Genomic DNA, 21267 nt, shown 5'->3' on the forward strand with positions numbered 1-21267 from the left:
AGTCAATTATATGCATTACTCGTTACCATGTGGTGCATTATTCGTAGCGGTTTACAATTCAGTGTCAAACATCATAACACAACACATCTTGTTTGTATGCATTGCAGTTCACAAATTGTGCATTATATAGTCAATTATATGCATTACTCGTTACCATGTGGTGCATTATTCGTAGCGGTTTACAATTCATTAGTAATGTTCCAGCCATTATTAGATTACTATTGTACCCTCATAATGCACAAAATAGGACCAATAATGCAACACGGGATTAATTACCCAATATTGATCTTGGCCGTCCATTTCTCTAATCTAATGGCTGATATTAAGAAGGAAATAGGAGGAAATATACGAAAAGGAAATGAATACATCCATATATATATATATATATATATAGGGTTGCGTTAAAGATAGAACCATTCTTAAGTGTAGAACCTAGAACTTTACATATTTTATTCATTGGATGAGGAAAAAATGACGGTCAAGATTAAAAATCATACATATTAGACTATGTTTTCACGACATTCCGGACTCAACATGTGAAAAAACTCACATGTTGATGGAAGAATGAATGAAACGAAGAAGAGTCCATGCATGCTTTATTTTTTCACTTCTCTGCATTCACCCATTAATAATAGTTTTGGTTGTAATGGGAAGTTGTTGTGCAAATCAACGAGTAATGGATTAAAAGATCTAACGACCTCCGTTTGGCATTTGTTCTACGTTTAAGAATGGTTCTACGTTTAAGAATGGTTCTATCTTGATCACAATCCTATATATATATATATATATATATATAAATAGTGAAAAAACTACACTTCAATCCTGTAAGTGAAAAGTTTTCTCGTTAATATGTAGAGCTCTGTTATTTCTTTCATCTAATTTAAAGTGGATTAATTCATTTTTTACTTGTTTTCTGAGTTAATTTAAGTTGAACATCGTAGAAACAAAAACGATCAGTTTAAGTATAATATGAAGGAGTATTAGTTTAAATTGATTGGTTGACGATTATATTATGTAACATGGCTCTTCATGACGATTATATTTCTTTTTTTGGGATATGCTAGTATATAGTAGTTATTTACTTTTAAAATATTAGCTTCTTTGAATGGTTTTATGTTCATGCGCTACTCGTCTATTTTGATTAGTTGAATGTAATCTACAAAAAATGGTTAATACTTATAATATCTTTTGGTCAGAAATAAAAAAAAGTAAGTAGTCAATATTTGGATATAAAATCTGTACCCAGTCACAAATTAATTATTTTGTCTATATTTAACAGGGGCATATGTAGAAAAAATATTGATAGAAGCTATGTTTTTAAATTTTATTTATAAGTATATTTTTGGATAATCAAGATAACCGATAGAGATTTTGCATATCATTTTACATTAAATTTTTGAATAGCTTAAAAACTTAATAACAAAAATTAAAAGAATTATTGAGGGCTTCAGCCTCTTCCAATATAAGCAAACTGCAAAATTCTTGCATCATTACTTAGGGATACCCGTGGCTTGTCAAAAATGTGTCGGAAAGTGTTTGTTGACTTTGTATTTTCCATAAAAAAAATATATGAAAAAATCTCCAATTATTATTAGGTATCTTTAACTAACAAAAAATATTTTTAGATTGATGAATTAAAATGTGTTAAATCTACAATCATCCACGTATTTATAAGGCCCATACATATCTCAAAATTTCAATTTGTTTGTATGTAAAATCGTCAATGTTTCAACCAATAAACCTATAATATATATGAGGGTGTCCAATTTTCGTATTAATCTTCTATCCGTAGCCTTTTCTTATATTATATAGTTTTCAAGAAATTAGGTAGGAATTTCGAGGTGACATTTGAACCTTGGAAATTTAGTTGGTTCAACTACTTTTAGTCGAATTAATATTATCAAGATTACAATTAGTGTTTACTGTTTGATGCATCCTAAGACAGAACTCGACAGATTAATAGTTTTATATAGTTTCATCACTTTATTATATCATAAACTATACATATGAGTGTATTTACTTCATGTATAAAAAAGCAAAAATTGTTTGTAGGTGAACTCAAATATGAAATTTTTGACATCATGCAGACATAATAAAAAGATACATATGCACTATAGAGAGAGTATGCTATGCAGAGTCGACCTAATGATTTTTTTTCTCTTTTTGTAATATATTGGGGAAATTTTTTGATTAATTTTTATTTCTATATTTAAAAAGTGATTTATCGATTTTTTTAAAAAAAATTACGAAAATATGGTGTTTAATAAATGGTTCCAGTTTTGTTGTTTTATGTGTGTAATAATATCGTCTATTAACTCATTGCCTTTATAATTTATTATTGTGTTTATATCTGAATTCGTATTAGACTAAATTGTTTTATATATACTTTTTTAGGATAGCATAATATATATACTTGTATTAATATAAAAATAATAGTAAAATATTAATTCCCTTTCATATTAATACATGTATAATATAAAAGCGTATTAATATTTATTTCGAATTCTCAAATTGAAAAACCTTGGAAACGTTACTATGGACTACTAGAGAATGCTAGCCGCTCCTGGAGATTTCGGGGGCACCGTGCCTTGTCACCGTGCTTGTAGTTAAGTTTCAGCATCGACTTGTTTAATTTTTTGGCCCATTACTAGATATATGGTTTGATTCATTTCGCAACTTTAAAAATGATTCATATAACTATGAATATTAACATTTTTCTTAATTTTCACACAGGATTTTATTTGGATGAAATTGTATCTAAAACGACATTGTGAGTAAAACGTTGAAATAGCGACTTCGAATCTCAAAATTAGGTGAAATTGGACAGACTTTTATGACTTCTTATATACTCCAAAGTTCAAGTGGTGGGGATTCGGAAGTGTTCAATTTTTGACAAATTCATCGTGGACCCCATCCAATCGCTAGATAGACTATTTCCTAAAATGGCTCAATTTGCTTAACTATTTACTAATTTCTATATGTATGTATTTATTTATTGTTATTATTGAATTGTATATTTTGAGGTAACTTGAGATATATTTTGCTTGTGGAGATACGAAACCACCGTCAATTTGTTTATTTGGTGTAATGGGTCGCACAATTTTAAATTAACATTTAATTCTTTCTCATACATTTATATAAATATGTATTACCTCAATATAATTTTTGTTTTTGTAATTTGAATACCATGCAAGTTGTCACACCGTATCTCCTAAAATAGAAAATTGTACAATCCTCTCAATTTGAAAATCTCCCACTAGCTTCTATAAAATCATTAACTATCGTAGTCATATAGTAATAAGTTTCGTCATTAATCAAAATCAATTAGTGATTAATTTGTGATAACTCTGACATTTACTTTGATTTTTTATATGACATTCTTATCAAAACTATCTTAGTGATAATAATGTAGTAAGTTTTAAAATTTAATAATTTTTGCTATGTACAACGTCACAAAATTGATAAATAAATTTGTACACATGCAAGCCCCACCAAGTCACCAACTAAACCACTAAAACAACAGGAGTAGTTGTATTATTAAAAAAAATAGTAATAATTCTTTATTTTTACCACTGTGATAACTCGAACTCCATAACTTAGGGTTTAGAAAAAAAAACCACAAACCAGTTTTGGCATATAGTCTTTACCATTATTTGAATGCAAACAAGTCTCTTGCATTTGTTTTTATTTAATTTGTGAATTGAGTTGTTGTAGAAGGTAAACAATAGCTTGGCAATGTCACGACCCTTAGTATACTTTATCTGTAGTCAATATATATTATGATTAGATAATGACTAATTAACTCTAGTAAAATACTAGCTATTTCACTATTCGTGGATGATCCAAGGAGGAAAAATTAAATTTGAACAGAATAAGTTTAGAAGATGGACTAATAATCATCACACAATCTTTATTCACACATACATGCAAAGACTTTTAAACCAAAGTTAAAGTATACTCGTTTACTCTTCATTCAAAGACAATCGTAGTAGTTGAATTGGACCATTGGTATGTACGGAACCCTAATATGAGATCGTAAGTCGTATCCATAAATAGATATATACTCCGAATCAATATGACTAATAAATATTTTTTGACCTTAGTTTGTAAGACATTTCTCCTCTGCTTTATACTTCGGAATTTCGAGTTATCATGCGATAAATGGAGAAGTACCATTATTGATCTTCTTTCGTGGAGAGGTACTAAGACAGATCACTCATTCCTTGGGTGGCAAGAGATTTTAGGCAGTTTTATTTTGTGTATTAAGTGGAGAAAATAAAATAAGAGAGATGAAATAAAGTAAAGATAAATGGTTTCTATTTCTAGAAATGAGTTATCTTGGATGTGACAAACTAAAAAGAAAAGTGGGTCATCTTCGATAGGACTGAGAGAGTTCTAATAATAAACATTATATTTTACGATATTATCTATCTAGTTTGCAAAATAAAAGGTTAATTATATGGCAAATTATCGAAAAAATCACTACGTTTGATTAATTTCTACTCCATCTTACAACTTTCAATAATATCCCATTGTATTAAAACTTTGATATTGTTTTCATTTGTCCAATTGATTTAGATCTCGAAAAATAGTACTCCCTCCGTCCCCAAATAAGAGTCGCTAATTTCTATTTTGGGCCGTCCCCCATTAAGAGTCATTCTTCATTTTTACCATAAATGGTAGTAGGCCCCACATTCCACTAACTCACTCCACTCACATTTTATTATAAAACCAATATAAAAATGTGGGTCTCACATTCCACTAACTTTTTCAACCAACTTTTCTCTACATTTCTTAAAACTCGTGCCCGGTCAAAGAACGACTCCTATTAGGGGACGGAGGGAGTATATGACATGGAAGCTGACTTTTATGTAAATTTGTATATATTTCAATATGAGAAATAATATCAACCAAACTTTGTAATTTTTTCAGCAATATACCCAAGATAATTATATTCAATAAATTTCTAATTATTTTCCAAGACAAATCTTATTTCATGTAAACATATGTATAAATTTTTTATATAATGTTTTTGTGAATTTAATTAATTCAAAGCTAAAATATGCGCATGGCTTCGAAGAATACGTAGGCGTGTCTTCACAAACATCAATTAATTAGTCCTTAATTGCCGATGAATCAGTAAACCTTCCCTTTCATTAATTAATTACATTCATCCATATCATATCATCATAATCTATGATAAGAGTAATATCAACTACGCATAGACTTGTTCAATCAATCATAAAATACAAAAATAAATCCAATTCATTAGAAAAAAAATCACAGCTGAACATTCCCCACCAACCCCATGCAGTATTTTCAATCCCAACCATCCAAATTGCAATCCAATTCCACTATAAATACCACACAATCAATCAGACTATTATCCACCAACAATTCATCAAATTTCTCCTAAAACCCTAGCAAATTAAAATGCCTCAAGATCAAATCCAAACGATCTCAACATCGACGATCAAAGTCGAATCAACGGCTAGGATCACCCTAACCCCCTCCGATCTCGAGCTTCTCTTCCTTGAATATGTACAAATGGGGCTCCTCTTCCCCCACCCCACCCCACCCCAACTAACCACCCTCCTCAACCACACCACCTCCCCCTCCATCATCCACCACCTCAAAACCTCCCTCCACCGCACTCTCCGCTTCTTCCCCACCCTCGTCGGCCGCCTCGCCACCGCCCGGTCCGACTCGGGCGACGCCACGTGCTTCTTCCTCGACTGCGGCCACGCTGAGGGCGGGGCACTATTCGTCCATGCACACGGCTCCGCCCTCACCGTGGCCGACGTCAACGAGTCCTCGAACTCCGGCCCCGGGGTCGTCCCCTCGCTCTTCCCCCTCCCCGGGGCCCGCAACAACGAGGGAGCGTCGCTCCCTCTGCTCGCGGTCCAGGTGACGGAATTGGCCGACGGCCTGTTCGTGGGCTGGACCGTCAACCACCTCGTGGCCGACGGGACCGCATTCTGGATCTTCCTCAACTCGTGGGCCGAGATCTCCCGCGGCGGCAGCGGCGAGTCGATCTCGAGGCCCCCCATCCTCAGCCGCGACCAGGTGAACCTGGATCTCGTCGGAGCTAAAGATATCTTCATCCGCGACCAGCACCTGGTCGCGGCTGGGAAAGACAATTCCGCCGCTGATGCTGAATCAGCAGCAGAATTGAGTGAGAGAGTGTTTCGCCTCACAAAGGAAAAAGTGAGGAAACTGAAAGCAACGGCCAATGAGGAAATGCCAGAAAGCAACGGCAAAATTTCGTCTCTACAAGCTGTCATAGCTCTTCTCTGGCGAGCCATAGTACGGTGTCGTTCAGTGCCAGCTGGCGAGGAGACGACGTTCGAGATCCCTATGGGGGCGAGGCAGAGGATGAGCCCGCCCCTCCCGGACGAGTATTTCGGGAACGCAGTGTTCCCGGGGATTGTAACCCTAGACGCGGGAGTAATATCTGGGCATGGGCTGGGCTGGACCGCGTGGCAGATAAACAGAATGGTGGCATCTGCTAACGGTCCAGAGAAAGTCAAGGAGTTCTACGCCGGCTGGGCGAAAGAGCCGAAGTTTCTTCAGTTTGACGCTATCCCAACTAACCACTTCATACTCATAAACTCCCCGAGGTTCGACGTCTACGGGAACGACTTCGGGTGGGGGCCGCCGGTGGCAGCGAGGAGCGGAGGAGGGAGCAGTTTCGACGGGAGGATAACGGTGTCGGCGGGGCTAGAGGAGGGGAGCTTGGACGTGGAAGTGTGTTTGTTGAAGGAGACTTTGTCTGCCATTGCTGAGGATGTTGAGTTCATGGACTTCGTCACGGTGGAAAATTGATTAGTTAATACTACTGCTTCTAACCTACTTTCTTTGTAATTGTCGAAATAAATATATTATTTTTGTTTGGTGTAATGTTGTGTTTGGTTTTGACTAAGTGGTACAAAGTGTTTGGAGTGTAGCTATTGTAGTTTGTTGAGCTTCTATATATCCGTTTAAACTGATCGATTGACAATTATATACTATATGTAACATCATGTTTTAAGTCAAGATTATGAAACTTAGATTTTGTCCACTTTGAAAGTTTGAATACATCTATACCTAATATTGCATTGCATGGGCCACACAATTTACATTTTAAATTGTTTAAAAATATATTTTATTTATTTATTTGTATAGTTAAATAAGAGGAAGTTAGACCAAGATTTTTAATTTTTTATTTTCATGTATATCAATTTAATATAGTTTAGTACTACATGTGTATAGAGTAACGAAAACTTAACTTAAAACATAATTATCCGTTTGAGTGTTTACAACTCTTGTAAGTTGTAAACGCAAATCAATCCTTCTTTCCTAAGCAAAAAACACAAAATCTAAGGAATGAAGAAGATATATAGGAATCTTAGTTCTTAATGAATGAGTGATACCAAATAATGAGCATAACATAAGTCACAACATGATAATATATGTTCTAATATGATAATAACTAATAATATTCGTTATTATTGTAAATTAGTTAGGTATTAATCACACACCTATCTTCTAAATATATAAGTATACTTATAAACTAAATGATAGAGTAGTAGAAAATTAAATTGAGGTTGTCACATCAAATTTAACTTGGGAAAAATCTTATTCAAACAAAATTTATAAATAATTTAAGAATTCATGCATTTGTAAACATCAATTACAATTTTAATTTCTAGATTAATGCAATCATTGAAAGAATAATGCAAATTCAAATGAATTAGGAAAACACAAAATTGGATTATATTATTACCCGCCTTTAATAAAATTCGAAAAATAGCAAAAACAGAACTCTCTCGTCTCCGTTCAATTCGACGTCGTTCTGCGATTTCATTTTTCCGTCGCCATGGATGAAAGCGGAGGAAGCTCAGATATTGAGTACACAAACATCGACGCCGCCGCCGACGCGATCGACTGCTCCACCATTTTCCACCTCGTCACCGACATAGTCGGATTCATTCTCTTCATGCACCAGCAGATCCCCTCGTAATTCCATAAAATTCAGCAAAATCCCAACCCCTAATTCCAATTTCTAATCAATGTTGCTGTTTTTGGCAGATTACTCCAGGACATCACGCTCGAATTCGATGGATTGCGGTCCGAATTCAAGGAATTGGTGATTAAATTTAGAGAAGATTTCAATTTTTTTTCTTCATCCCATTTTACAATTTTTTATCCCCAAATTACGTAGCCGGTGACTGAAGACTCTAATTGTACTACTGAATAGGAAATTGAGCTCGCGGAGAGTGAACCGAAGGCGCCATTGATAAGGAGAAAGCTAGCTGCCAGAAAAAGGGAAGTGAAATTGGGGATAAGAAGGTTGGAGAAACTGATGGGGTGTATATCTAATCTCAAGGCTGCACTTCAGTTGTTGGTTGCTGAAGTTCCAAATATTGATAAAATCTCTCTGGTTCTTGGACCTAGTCCTCTAAGGCCTTTGCACATCTTTGAATTGAATTTCTCAAATGGGAGGCCGTTTTTGGAGGGTTTCAGTCGAAGTAAAACTACAGAAACGCTGTCTAGAAAGGTTTCATTTGGCTTAAAATTTGATATTTGTCATAGAGTTGTGTCTGTTTTATTTATCTATTTTTCTTTGATAGGCGATTCGTATGATGATATCGAAGGGTATTGGATCGGATTCTTATCCTGGTAACTGAGAGATCACTGCTCTTTGTTTCATTGATTGCTGCAAAATTTGTGTTTCGGTTCATGATCTTTGCCTCTTTATAGGTCCAACAAAATTATTTCTCTTGGTGAAAGCTCCCTCTTACCTTAATCTGCCTCTGCACTTTCTTCCCAAGCGCGAGTTTCGGCCAAATAGAAAGGTAAAAAGCTTCAAGTTTACTGATTCTTCTTTAAGCCCTGCAGCTTAATTCATCCAAATCGTATAGTGTGTTAGATTCTGGTTAAGAACTTAAGTTTATGCACCTGACTTTCTCCACATTGATTATTACAATGAGATATCAAGTTTAGAATCATGAGGCTGTTTTTTGTGTATAATAAGATATTTGGGGCTTTATTTATAGCCTAAGAGGGGGCTTCGGTGTAGCACATTCTGTACTTTGCTGATATGATGGTATATTGTTTTGTACGTATTTGTTACAGACCAAGCCTTTTAGATTGAGATTCAGGTGCAGAACCCAGAATCCGGAAATGAATCCTCAACATAATGACTTTGCCAGCTCAGTCAAATTGCAGCACTCTCCATCAACCGATTTGATCTGGTAAGAGATCAAACTGCGGTTTTCATGTCAATGGTTTTGAGATTAAGTAATGTTGGTAACAAACTGTGTTAGTGTGTGTTCGTCTTTGATTCATTACAAAAAAAAAGATCTTTCCTTATTTACAATCTGCAGACTGCAATAGCTTCTGTTGTTCCGTGTTTTGTTAATTTCCAAGCATACCTAGCAGTCTCTTGAGTCGTTCATTCCTTTGAAATTCTAGCGATAATCCATTATGAGAATGTGACTCCATGCTTTATATATCTCGTGCATTGATGACTTCGATGAATGATGAGTTTGAAATGGGTTTTGGCTACCCAAATCTCTTCGATTTTGCACTCTGCTCTGCTAAAAACTTGTTTCTGACTTGGTATTGCATTTGCTCTACGCTTGTGCTTGTGCTTATGCTACAGTCTATCTATGTTCTTGTTCTTTCCCTCCAAGAAAGCAATCGTTCGCCTTCCTAGATGCTATAACTATCTATTGAAGACAAGTTTGTTGATGTCGTAGGTTTCAATGTCGACACACTATCAAGGGCTTGGCCGTGAGGGCGTCGCCAGCAGAAGATTGAAATGCGATGCTGTGCAGATAGGGCAGTTCGTGCTAGAGTTTGTAGTCTGTAGAGCAATGAAACAGCCTTCTTTTCGCTGTTTGCAGCTGCAGAGTTCACAAATGTTGTGCGTGTTTGTATGAATAGATGGGGGAGAGAAGGAAGAAATAGTTAGAACTATGACATACGCCAAAGCATTAGTTGATACTAGCATATGTATACGATTATCTTGCATACTTAATGCGAGCATCATCCGTGAATGTTGAATGCCGCTTTCGTTTAGTTCACGTTTGCATTATTATTTTTTTATTTATATGGAGCATATATTTATTTTGATTCTAATATTTCAAAAACTATTATTTAAAAAGAAAAAATACATAAAATAATTGAGAAAAATTGAAAAATCAAGATTTAACGAAACCTATAAAATGAACAGTTATAGAATTGGAGAGTAAGGAGTTTCGAAAATCAAAGCGACGGCACCTCTCTGAAAAACCGGCGCCGGCGAAAAGTTCCGACGGCGCGAAGATGAAGTTCCAAATTGAAGACATAACCGTATACTTTCCGTACGACAACATCTACCCGGAGCAGTACTCGTACATGCTGGAGCTGAAGCGCGCCCTCGACGCCAAGGGTCACTGCCTTCTCGAAATGCCGACCGGCACCGGAAAAACCATCGCGCTCCTCTCTCTGATCACCAGCTACGTCCTCGCTAAGCCGTCCAATCCGGTGAAGCTTCTCTACTGCACCCGCACGGTGCACGAGATGGAGAAAACCCTAGCCGAATTGAGGTTTCTGCATGACTTTCAGGTCAAGGAATTGGGGCCGTCGGCGAGGATTCTGGCGTTGGGGCTCTCGTCGAGGAAGAACTTGTGCGTCAATCCTCGCGTTGTCTCGGCGGAGAATCGCGATTCGGTGGATGCTGCTTGTAGAAAGCTCACGGCGAGCTGGGTTAGGGAAACTGCGATTGAGAATCCTAATGTTCCGAAGTGTGATTTTTTCGAGAGCTACGAGAAGGCTGCTTCTGATGCGGTGTTGCCTCCTGGAGTTTATACGTTGCAGGTTTTTTCCCCCTTTTTTGGTTTGGTTGATGAAAATGTTGCCTTTTGCACTCTTCAATATTCGGAGAATTGTATGTTTGGTCATTTTAAGTTTGATTGGGAGTACGAGTTTATGATTTTGATTGAATCACAAGGTTGTTTTCGATATTGATTTCTCTTTTTTTTCGGTTTGGTGATTTTGATTGAATGACAATGTTTTTGTTATTTATTTCTCTTGGATTGAACCAGTGGAAATGTGTTTTGAATTATGGTTTGCATCTGACTCTGTTAAACTGTTATAACAAAAATGGTAAAATACTATCTTGATTCTTTTTTTGTATTGCTGCTGAAGGATTTAAGGGCGTTTGGGAAGCAAAAAGGGTGGTGCCCGTACTTTCTAGCACGCCGTATGGTTCAATTTGCAAATGTAGTGGTATATAGTTATCAGTACCTGCTTGATCCAAAAGTTGCTGGGATCATATCGAAGGAGATGCAGAGGGAGACCGTTGTGGTGTTTGATGAGGCCCATAATATTGACAATGTGTGCATTGAGGCACTAAGTGTTAATGTGAGGACGCAGACACTTGATGGGGCGTCACGGAATCTGAGTAGGATGTCCCAGGAGATTGAGAGGTATGTGCTTTCATTTGTCTTTATATACTGATGGTGATAGGTTTCATGTTCAAACTAAAGACTGCGACAACTGCAGTTATCAGTTTACGGATAAGAAGTGTCTCCTTATGCCATATGACATTTGATTTCTGTGTAGCGTTTTAAATGTTTTGCATAGTATAGGTGGTTTTGACAGCTAACTCCATGATCAAATTATCAGTTTGCATATATGAAGTGTCTTCTTATGCCATATGACATTTGAACTTTGCCTTTTTAGTAGTCACATTAGCTATATTATAGTACAATATATACTGCATATGGATGATGATCACTTTCGATCCTATGAGGAAAAACAAATAACTTACCAAAACAACCATGGATTATAGAATTGATCTGAAGCTGTTATGGATACCAGACTTGATCTGAATCTAAATTTTCTTTCACTGTTTCTGCATAAAAGTTTTGGTATTATTCCTCCTGTAAGTGTGTAATGAGTGATGATCACTCATTCATCCTATGTGGATTTCCAGAAACTTTACTTTTGAATGTTCTTTCATCTTAACTTTATTCTAACATGGTAGGAAGGTTAAAGGCAACCGATGCTGGTCGACTGCGTGCAGAGTACAACAGGCTTGTTGATGGTTTGGCACAAAGGGGGGACCTTCCTAGTATGTTCAGTAAATTGGTATTCACTTAATGTTAGCATGAAATATCTCCATAGATGATTCTGACATTAACTTCTCTTCTCTCCTTGTAGCTGGAAACACATGGCTAGCAAATCCTGCCTTGCCTGATGACATACTAAAGGAAGCAGTACCTGGAAATATAAGGCGCGCAGAGCACTTTTTGTCAGTTTTGCGTAGGTTTGTACAATATCTTAAAGGGCGAATGCAAACAGAAAATGTTGAGAAGGAGGGGCCTGTTACATTTGTTGCATCAATCAATTCACAAGTAGGAATTGACCAGAAAATGCTGAAGTTTTGTTATGATCGACTTCACTCTCTTATGTTGACCCTGGAGATCACCGACACAGATGAATTTCTCCACATCCAAACAATCTGTGATCTGGCAACTCTTGTGGGGACCTACACTCGAGGATTTTCTATTATAATTGAACCTTTTGATGAAAGGATGCCACACATACCTGATCCTGTTCTTCAGGTATTTAGCTTCTATAGCATGCCGGGGAAGAAACATTTAATACCCTCCTTTTCTAGGTTTGGATAAGTGTTACTATGTGGTAGCAGATTTGAGAACTTTATATGCAATGATTTGTTCTTCGAGAACTTTCCCAATCTACTAATGTTCAAACATCAGATGTTAACATGTTGTGCTGGACATCTTTAAACGGAATCATGCATTTCTATATAATTTAGTGCTCGACGACTGATTATTTGTTCTACTTAGTGATTTTCAGCATTCGTTCTCACAAATCATATTGGTTTTCAGCTTTGTTGTCACGATGCTTCTCTTGCCATAAAGCCTGTATTTGAGCGATTTCAGTCAGTTGTTATTACATCTGGGACACTGAGCCCCATTGATCTATACCCCCGTCTTCTCAATTTCAATCCTGTGGTGAGCCGAAGCTTTACAATATCCTTAACTAGGGATTGCATATGCCCAATGGTTCTCACTCGTGGAAGGTAACTAGTTAAGGAGGTTCTATGCTTATGAAACCTCTAAAATCTTTTTTAATCCAACACCAAATTTTTCTCTGGCTGTTGCGTTAACTCTTCCTCTTTTTCCATGTTTTATTTCAGTGATCAACTTCCAGTGAGCACAAAATATGATCTTAGAAGTGACCCTGGTGTAGAGAAAAATTATGGCAAACTTTTGCTAGAAATGGCATCTGTTGTTCCAGATGGAATCGTGTGCTTTTTTGTCAGTTATTCTTACATGGATGGAATTGTTAATAGTTGGCATGAATCTGGAATTCTAAAGGTAATCATTCTCGTATAATGTTTCCTGTAAATTCCAGTATAAACTTTTAAGTTAGTTGATGGTACCTTCCTTGAGGCTTTGTTTTGTAAAATTTTCATTTTGAATGTGGTGCAGGAAATTATGAAACATAAACTGGTTTTCATAGAGACCCATGATGTTGTTGAAACTACACTTGCGTTAGACAATTATCGTCGAGCTTGTGATTCTGGAAGAGGTGCCGTCTTTTTCTCAGTAGCCAGGTATTTTCTGTTGTGCCTTCTAGCACTTGCGTGAGGGGTGTCTGTGGTCACTCGTTGTTGGAGGAGAAGTGATGCATGACTAAATAAACTTTAATAAAAGATTATATCTTGCGCGGTGGTGGTTTCTGTCGATTTGTGTGATTAAACATTGTTGCTGAGTGTCCTTTATTTTGTCATCTTATCCAAAGATGTCAAAACTGTAATGCACTGGCTAGTGCTGAGAATGCATTCTGCTTATTTACAGGTTATGAATTTAACCTAATTTTCCTTCATGAACACATCATGATCATTACCTAATTTGATTGCAGGGGAAAAGTAGCAGAAGGTATAGATTTTGATAGACATTACGGCCGACTTGTTATCATGTTTGGCATCCCATTTCAGTATACATTGAGCAGGTTGGTTAGCTGTTGCGACCTATTTCTGCCTACTGAAATTGATTTACAACCATTTTAGGCCTGGATTACGTATAATTGTCATTGCTGTCTATTAGAAGTAGTATTTATTTGTAATCAGATTGAATTAGTGCATTCTAGAACAGACCCTCACTTATTCTACTATTTAATCATGATTGTCGTAAGATTCTACCATATGCTAAACTCTTCAAATGTTGCAGGATATTACTAGCACGATTGGAGTATTTACGGGAAACTTTCCAGATAAAGGAGGGTGATTTTTTGACATTCGATGCTTTGGTACTTTCAGCACCCATTATTTCCTTAAATATATAATCTTGATCTGTGCTAGTATATGGTCGATCATTTTGCGTATACATACTCAGAGGCAAGCTGCCCAATGTGTCGGACGAGTTATCAGGTCAAAAGCAGATTATGGGATGATGATTTTCGCTGACAAGAGGTTCACTATTTTTATCCTTGTTTCTGCCCCCATAGAATATTTCTCCACCTAGACAAAATCTTCGGCAATTTACAGAATGTTTGATGTGTCTTTATTGATTGTTTGTGCTCTTAGATATAGTCGTCACGACAAGCGATCGAAGCTGCCTAGTTGGATACTCTCACATCTACGCGATGCACATCTGAACTTGAGTACCGACATGGCTGTGCATATTGCACGAGAGGTATGCTTGAACCTTAACCGAGTGGTGATTTGCAATATTAGGTTTATGCTCTGTATTTTCTTATGATGTTCAAATAAAATGAGTAAATTTTTATCACCCGATACGTGCAGTTCTTGAGGAAGATGGCTCAGCCGTACGATAAGAGTGGAGCAATGGGTAAAAGAACCCTTCTTTCACAAGAAGACTTGGAGAAGATGGTCAATGGAGTTGAGGAAATGGTGTTTTGATCAAATTTTCAATTTGGTAAACTTTTTTTTTTGGTTTTGAAATTTTACATTCTACATAGTTATTAACTCCACAAGTTTTTGTCACTGAAGTGAAATTAATATACAATAGCGCTAGATAAGTGCACTTATCGCTGTTTTCACCTCCGTGATGCTCGGTCTCCGGCCGTTCGCACTCTCCACCATCTGAAAGAAAGATGGTCATACATAAGTTTTTGTGTGATCAATACGTGAGGAAGTCGGTTGAGACCAACCCGACTTCCCCATCGATGGATTTTTTCGTGTGTCGAAATGAACATTAATGTTAGCTTAGCTCTCAACTCAGCATTGAAAGTGCCATTATTGATGGAAGAATGAGCAGTGGTGACATGTAAACCTAAACCTCGAAGCATTTGCATTAAATCCAGCAACATTCCACTTTTATCCACGCATGAAATCTCAACCAACGCATCACTCTCTATGATTGACACCTCCACTGTCGCCCCGACTTTCGGCCTCTTGCCCCCGTCTGTCCTGAGCCCGCTCTTCTCCTGCCGCCCGACGTTCCTCTCGCTCTCCGCCCCGAGTTGCTGAATCCTCCACTTGAGCTGCTTGAGGTACTCGATGGTGTCGGTGAGGATCGATGCCTTGTCCATCTTTGTCACGAATGGCACCATGGACCGCAGCATGACGAAGCGCTCGTTCAGCTTCTCGCGGCGGCGCCTCTCCGCCAGCACGTGGTTGCTGCTGAGCTCGTCTTGTGGGCCGTGGCATGCGGAGGCAGAGGCGTCGCGGGGCTTGGCCTGAAGGAGTGGGAGGGTGAAGAGTACGTATTTGAGAACCCACTGGGAGCCGCCGTCGAGGAGTTGGTCGTGGCGGCAGTGGGTGGAAGTGGAGGCGGCCGGTTCTGGGAGCCACTTGGAGAAGGCGGTGTCGGAGGAGGAGGACAGCGTGGACCACCGGTTCGACTGGTTTTCGAGGAGGCTTGACACTGTTTGTGAATAGTGTGCGTCTTCTTCCGTTATTAAATCGGCTGATGCGAGCGCGCTCGCACACACACACACACTATATTTGTTAAATATAATATTTACTATATTATATTCTAATCCAAATAAATATTTGACAAATTCTTATGATATATTACATTCAAACTAAAAACAAAGGTAATTAAGCTTATAACCTGAATGCGATGATCGAAAGCTTCTGGTGATGATGGGGTCTTTGCACGGCCATCTATGCACCGTTACATCCTTATCGATGCCACCGTGCTCTGACGAAGTTCCTCGTTGGGTGACGGCGAGATGGTGGAAATTCGAGCCTAAATTATTTGAGCTATGATCCGGTGATCCAACCCTAATATCCTGGTCGGACAAATCAAGATGCATTGCTTCAGCAAGATTTTGATTAGGCGGAGTGAGACCGCCTACTTGATCTGAGTCAGACCCAACTTCTTCTTCCTCTTCCTCAGCCATTTGAGAGGCCAGAGAGTAATAACCGGGGCTTGAGGAGGTCGGGTTAGAAGTCGAGTGGCCCGATGGGGCCAGCCTTGGAGGTTTAGGGTTTTGACAATTGACGAAGAAGCCTTTGACACGTTGGACCAATCCAATGTCTTCTTGAACCTATTTAACAAAATTATTTCGTTTATTTATTTCTTATGAAATTATTGAGTTGACGAATTAATATACTACCTTCTCTGTTGTCCCAAGTTCCACCACCCCATCCAGAAGAGGAATGCATACTACTGTCTGAAAGTTATAAAATTAAAATAAAATTTAATTTTTTGGAGATGAAATATATATTTAGTGTCGAGATTAAAGAGTATAGTAATACCTGTATTTTAGCACTCTTGTATAGCAGACGATTTTTTGGCATATGGAAAAGCAAAAATTAACAAGACAATGTGTTAGTTGCTAATGAATTAATATGATCTCACACTGTGATATACTTTGTACTTCGAACCTAATATTTCATTAATAGTGGTAGATTCAGTAAAAAAAATCATGGGTTGAAATTTTCACTTTTGTTTCGTTGTATACAAGTTTTTTTTTACTATAATAATCCGCATAAGAAACAATTCATAATTTGTAGACTAAAATACAAATGCTTCAATGAAAACGAAAACAAGACAGAAAATTAAAATCCCAATTAAACGGAAGACACTTGTGAAAGATATTAGAAATTTATGAATTTTGTAACCTATAAAATAATTGCATGATTGTGTTCATGTGATGAAACATCGTTTCCCAATTCAAAAATAAATAATTGGAAGAAATGAGAATGACTGTGTCGGAGTCGGAGGTGGAGGTGGAGCTGGCGTTAGTTGTTGTGCCAGCCAATGAAATTTTATGATTGCACCCCATGAACCGACCCAACCCAACCCAACCCGACACTGACAGTATACAGTAAAATACAAGATTGAAACATAGTATGTACCTCAGCAAGAATAGTTCTAGAGAAGAGTGTGCTATCTGATTTATTTGCTCTTGTAAGCCATATTTGCTGCCTATCTACATATGCCTTCCCAGGTAACCTTGCAATAAGAAGAAAAACACACTTAAAATATTACAATGTATATATCTTTACTCCAATTTTTTTCTTTATTAGTGTTATTTATTCCACAAACTAGAAACATATCGTAACTTTTACGTCACAAGCTACATGCATTAATCGATGTCACCAACGGCAACTTTAATCTAGAATTCAGACCAAATAAAACAAAAATATTTAAAACGGCTACTTTAAGAATAATCAATACGTATAATAATAGGTGTATATATTATATTGTGTACGTAGGCAGACCAATAAAACAAGTCTACTTAATTATTCTACTATAATTTCAAAATCGAGACGTCGCATTTAAAAATGGTTGGTATATATATTGAATGCAGTAGGACATATATATGTCGTTTATTGAAGATTCGAAATAAAAAGGTAAGACAAATAATCATGCATGCAAAATCAGAGACTATATATTTGCTTGTTATTATCACCACCCTTTTTTACAGACATTCATACTAAGTACTACCAACCTTCTTTTTTGAAGAAAAATCCACAAACACTTTCTTTCTTCCATATAAAATTAATTTTATTTACAATCTAACTATGTAAATAAATACTATCATCGTATACTATTTTTGTCTCAACACACACTCACACACATAGCTAGGTGGACACACATTTTTACTGAAAATTATCTTTGGTCCTTACTAATTAGTTGACGGTACTCAACACCAAATTCTCGAAGATTGGAGGATTAAGAAAGGGTGAAAATAGTACTATAAAGAAAGAAAGAGAAAAAAACTTTAACTGCAAATTCTCGAAGATTGGAGGATTAATCTAACTTATTACTATGCATATGTAAAATTATTTATTAACCTTTAATTCTTTTACTTCCTATTCCTCATTTTAACATTTTCTTTTTCTTTCCTCAAACTAATCTTTTGCAGCAATTTTTCTTTGATTATTTCTCTAATCTCTGATACTCAGCCTTCTTCTACGTCAACTTTGTAAGGGCTAAAGATGATTTCGTACTATTTTATAAAAAATAATACCATAGAAAATAAAATAAAATGTGGTACCACTCTATATCGCCCACCCATGCATGGACCATATACAAATTCATTCAAAAGTTGAAAACTATTTCAAACACACATATCTAACAAACTTCAAAAAGTGTAATAGAATTTCATCCAAAATCAAACCACCAAAACAAAATTGGCCATCTCTTGCATGTGGAGCCATCAATGCATGCACACAAATATACCAATAAATTAACTCCACATGAAAAAAGTAGTAAGAAACATCATTTAATAAAAATGCAAAAAAAAAAAAACTTACCCTATTCCCGGCCGAAACGAGAAGGAGACGCACATCAAGTAGAACCACTCCGACTCCGTCAAATCCTCCGGCGATAGCGCGGCCGAGGACCTCTGCTCGGCCTCTCCTCCGGCGAGGCACTCGTAGAGCTCCCTCAGCTGCTCGCTCTCCTCTGCCGCCTGCACCGTCTTCCTCGTCTTTATCGCCCAGTTGTAGCATCCGTCGCTCCACACCATCACTCTTCCCCAACGTTAAACTTTTGGCCTCAGATATTAATCACTCTGTTGCTAAGGTAACAAACACTAATACCCTAATTTTTTTTATCATTTTTTTATTAAATTCAATTAAATTAGACTCGAACCTGAAATTTTTGACTGATAACAATCATTTTTTTATCATTCATATCTTGAATTCAATTTAAACAACATATAAATATCGATTATTCTATCACTAGACCAGCACATAATTATATATATAGAGAGAGAGCTAACCCTTGTTGAGGGCAGAATTGCCAGAAGAGGCTATAGGTCCATTGCACGGCTTGAACCGCCGCCTGTAACGAGCTCTGTAGCCAGCTTCGGGGCGGCTCAGCCATGGATTTGTTTAATAAATTCAAATTTCCAAATTGAAAGAAATTTGTCCACTCGAATATGAACACTAAAAATGATAATGAAATTCGAAATAAAAAAATTGAGAGAGGAAAAATGGTTGGGAATTGGAAGAGTGAGTGTGGAAATTGACTGGCTGGTAACAACTAACATTTTGGTGTGTGAAAATTTGAGGTTTACCTAAAGAGTGATGCTAAATGGCCATAATGTGACCGGCCATAAAGAGTTAATTTAGTCCATTTACATGTATAAAAAAATTAAAATTACCTATATAAACTTATATGTGTGTGAATGGACTTGTAAGTTGATACTTATCTTTGAATTCCATTACGTAAAACACATTAATATCACGAATTACTGTATACGTTGAACAACAATCAAGAAATGACAGTAGTAATAAGTTGAGCAAAAACTACGAAAGAGCAACACTAACATGTTGAGCAACATATAACGAAGATGATATAAAAGTAAAATTAAGTAGTATTAAACCAAAAATTTGAAAAAAAATCAATTTTTTTATTATTTAATTTATTTATGGCTGGCCATAATGTGGCCGTATAGCTTTATTCTTACCTAAATATTAGTATTTTGATGAATACTCCAACATTTTTGAAATTGGAATCAAATAAAGTAGTGATTAGGATTTTTGGGATTGAGAAAAGCAATAATGGCGAAGACTGGGAGTTGGTCAATTATTATTGTACATTGAATTGTATGCTGAATTATTACGAAGTCGTGTACTTTTTTTTTCAAAAGATAAAAGAATTGAATATATTTTATAATATGTGTTAGTACTACATTTTACTTAGAGAGAACATATGAAAATATATTTTCTTATAGAATTACAAGTTTATTAGTTTCATTCATAATAGTCTGAATTTTCTACTTCATCATTTTGCTTGAAAAGACTTGAGTTACGACTTTTTTTGGTTCATAAAGAGTCAAAGCGATGATGACTTGTTTTATGGTCTTTTTTATATTATAATACATTTATAATTTATCAAAAAATAACAACCATGTTTATAAAACTTGAATCAACTTCATTAGATGTACAATGTTAAGGTGTCACCTGAATTTTTTTGACGTAAATAGGCTAAACTCCTCATATGAAATTATGTTTTGTTTCTCATGGTTAAAGAAGGTATGACAAATCATCACGACAACGCGAAAATCGATCCTTCGAACTGTTCTTAGGCTCATAACGAGTGATGATTCACAATCGTTAAGCCATCATGGCGCGTCCTTGGGAAACCACCGTAGTAACGAGCTTGATCAGAAGACAACTTTAATCTAGTCTTAAGTGTCGGAGCTAGACATTTCACTGGGGGTCGTCAATATGACATTCTACAATAAAAAAATTTAAATCATAAAAAAGAATAAACTCAACTTAAAAAATTAACAAATCTCTAAAAAGGTTTTTACTATATATTCTAGATATTAGTATTAACTAATTAAACTAATTATTTGACCCTATAACAATGTTATGTGGCCAAAAATAATGGTGGGTAATGGATTTCAGCATTTTCAAGATATTCCGTCACAGTTAATGTTTTCAAATAATTCAGACACAATTGACGTTCTAGATGTTTTCAATCATGGAAGTGCATCATCATTGAAGTGAACAATTATATTTTGTAAATTCAGACTTCTAAAAGCTAGTAAACACTATTGCTACTTTTTATATTTTGAAAATAGGTAAGTGGGATATATGTATTACCATGAACAATTTCTCAATAAAACAAATACACATGAATGAAAGACAACCAAGAAGTTTGTCAATAATGGACATTCAAAACCACAGATAGTTGCATTCAAAACCAATAAATAGCAAAACCATAAAAAAAAATTAAAGATCGAAATATATATGGGAAACATAGGAAATTACGTTTGTGGACCCAAGACGATATAAATTATAACTATGTGTACATATTTTGATAATGTGTG

The 21267-nt window shown here is 36.3% G+C and overlaps 4 protein-coding genes across 8 annotated transcripts; 3 read left to right on the top strand and 1 right to left on the bottom strand.

Annotated features, from left to right (window-relative positions):
- Window positions 1-5406: 5406 nt before the first annotated feature.
- LOC121767341 (protein ENHANCED PSEUDOMONAS SUSCEPTIBILITY 1-like) lies at window positions 5407-7060 on the top strand. The gene has a single exon (XM_042163592.1). The coding sequence runs from the start codon at window positions 5434-5436 to the stop codon at window positions 6823-6825; it is 1392 nt and encodes a 463-aa protein (XP_042019526.1). The 5' UTR covers window positions 5407-5433; the 3' UTR covers window positions 6826-7060.
- Window positions 7061-7764: 704 nt separating this feature from the next.
- LOC121768118 lies at window positions 7765-10065 on the top strand. The gene is made up of 7 exons (XM_042164497.1): window positions 7765-7998; window positions 8071-8128; window positions 8240-8539; window positions 8613-8661; window positions 8743-8837; window positions 9118-9236; window positions 9744-10065. Exons 1-7 carry the CDS (start codon window positions 7859-7861, stop codon window positions 9802-9804), a joined length of 822 nt encoding a protein of 273 aa, XP_042020431.1. The 5' UTR covers window positions 7765-7858; the 3' UTR covers window positions 9805-10065.
- Window positions 10066-10251: 186 nt separating this feature from the next.
- On the top strand, window positions 10252-15063 carry LOC121792963 (general transcription and DNA repair factor IIH helicase subunit XPD-like). Its single transcript, XM_042191112.1, has 12 exons — window positions 10252-10845; window positions 11176-11456; window positions 12021-12103; window positions 12193-12596; window positions 12885-13078; window positions 13196-13376; window positions 13491-13615; window positions 13924-14013; window positions 14232-14310; window positions 14397-14473; window positions 14588-14696; window positions 14807-15063. The coding sequence occupies exons 1-12, from the start codon at window positions 10312-10314 to the stop codon at window positions 14921-14923; spliced, it is 2274 nt and encodes a 757-aa protein (XP_042047046.1). The 5' UTR covers window positions 10252-10311; the 3' UTR covers window positions 14924-15063.
- On the bottom strand, window positions 14895-19593 carry LOC121792965 (transcription factor BHLH42-like). 5 transcript variants are annotated; one of them, XM_042191115.1, is made up of 8 exons: window positions 19207-19593; window positions 18737-18955; window positions 17333-17429; window positions 16730-16771; window positions 16588-16644; window positions 16080-16518; window positions 15303-15932; window positions 14895-15106 (listed from the first exon to the last, which is right to left on the bottom strand). In XM_042191115.1, the coding sequence occupies exons 1-8, from the start codon at window positions 19308-19310 to the stop codon at window positions 14895-14897; spliced, it is 1800 nt and encodes a 599-aa protein (XP_042047049.1). In that variant the 5' UTR covers window positions 19311-19593. The 5 variants fall into 5 exon arrangements, with proteins under 5 accessions (XP_042047049.1, XP_042047052.1, XP_042047048.1 ...); XM_042191118.1 differs by having other exon boundaries at window positions 14904-15106; window positions 15242-15932; XM_042191114.1 differs by having other exon boundaries at window positions 14904-15932; window positions 16730-16744.
- Window positions 19594-21267: the final 1674 nt, after the last annotated feature.

This window comes from Salvia splendens, chromosome 2 (genome assembly GCF_004379255.2).
Source record: "Salvia splendens isolate huo1 chromosome 2, SspV2, whole genome shotgun sequence".
Lineage (NCBI taxonomy): Eukaryota > Viridiplantae > Streptophyta > Magnoliopsida > Lamiales > Lamiaceae > Salvia > Salvia splendens.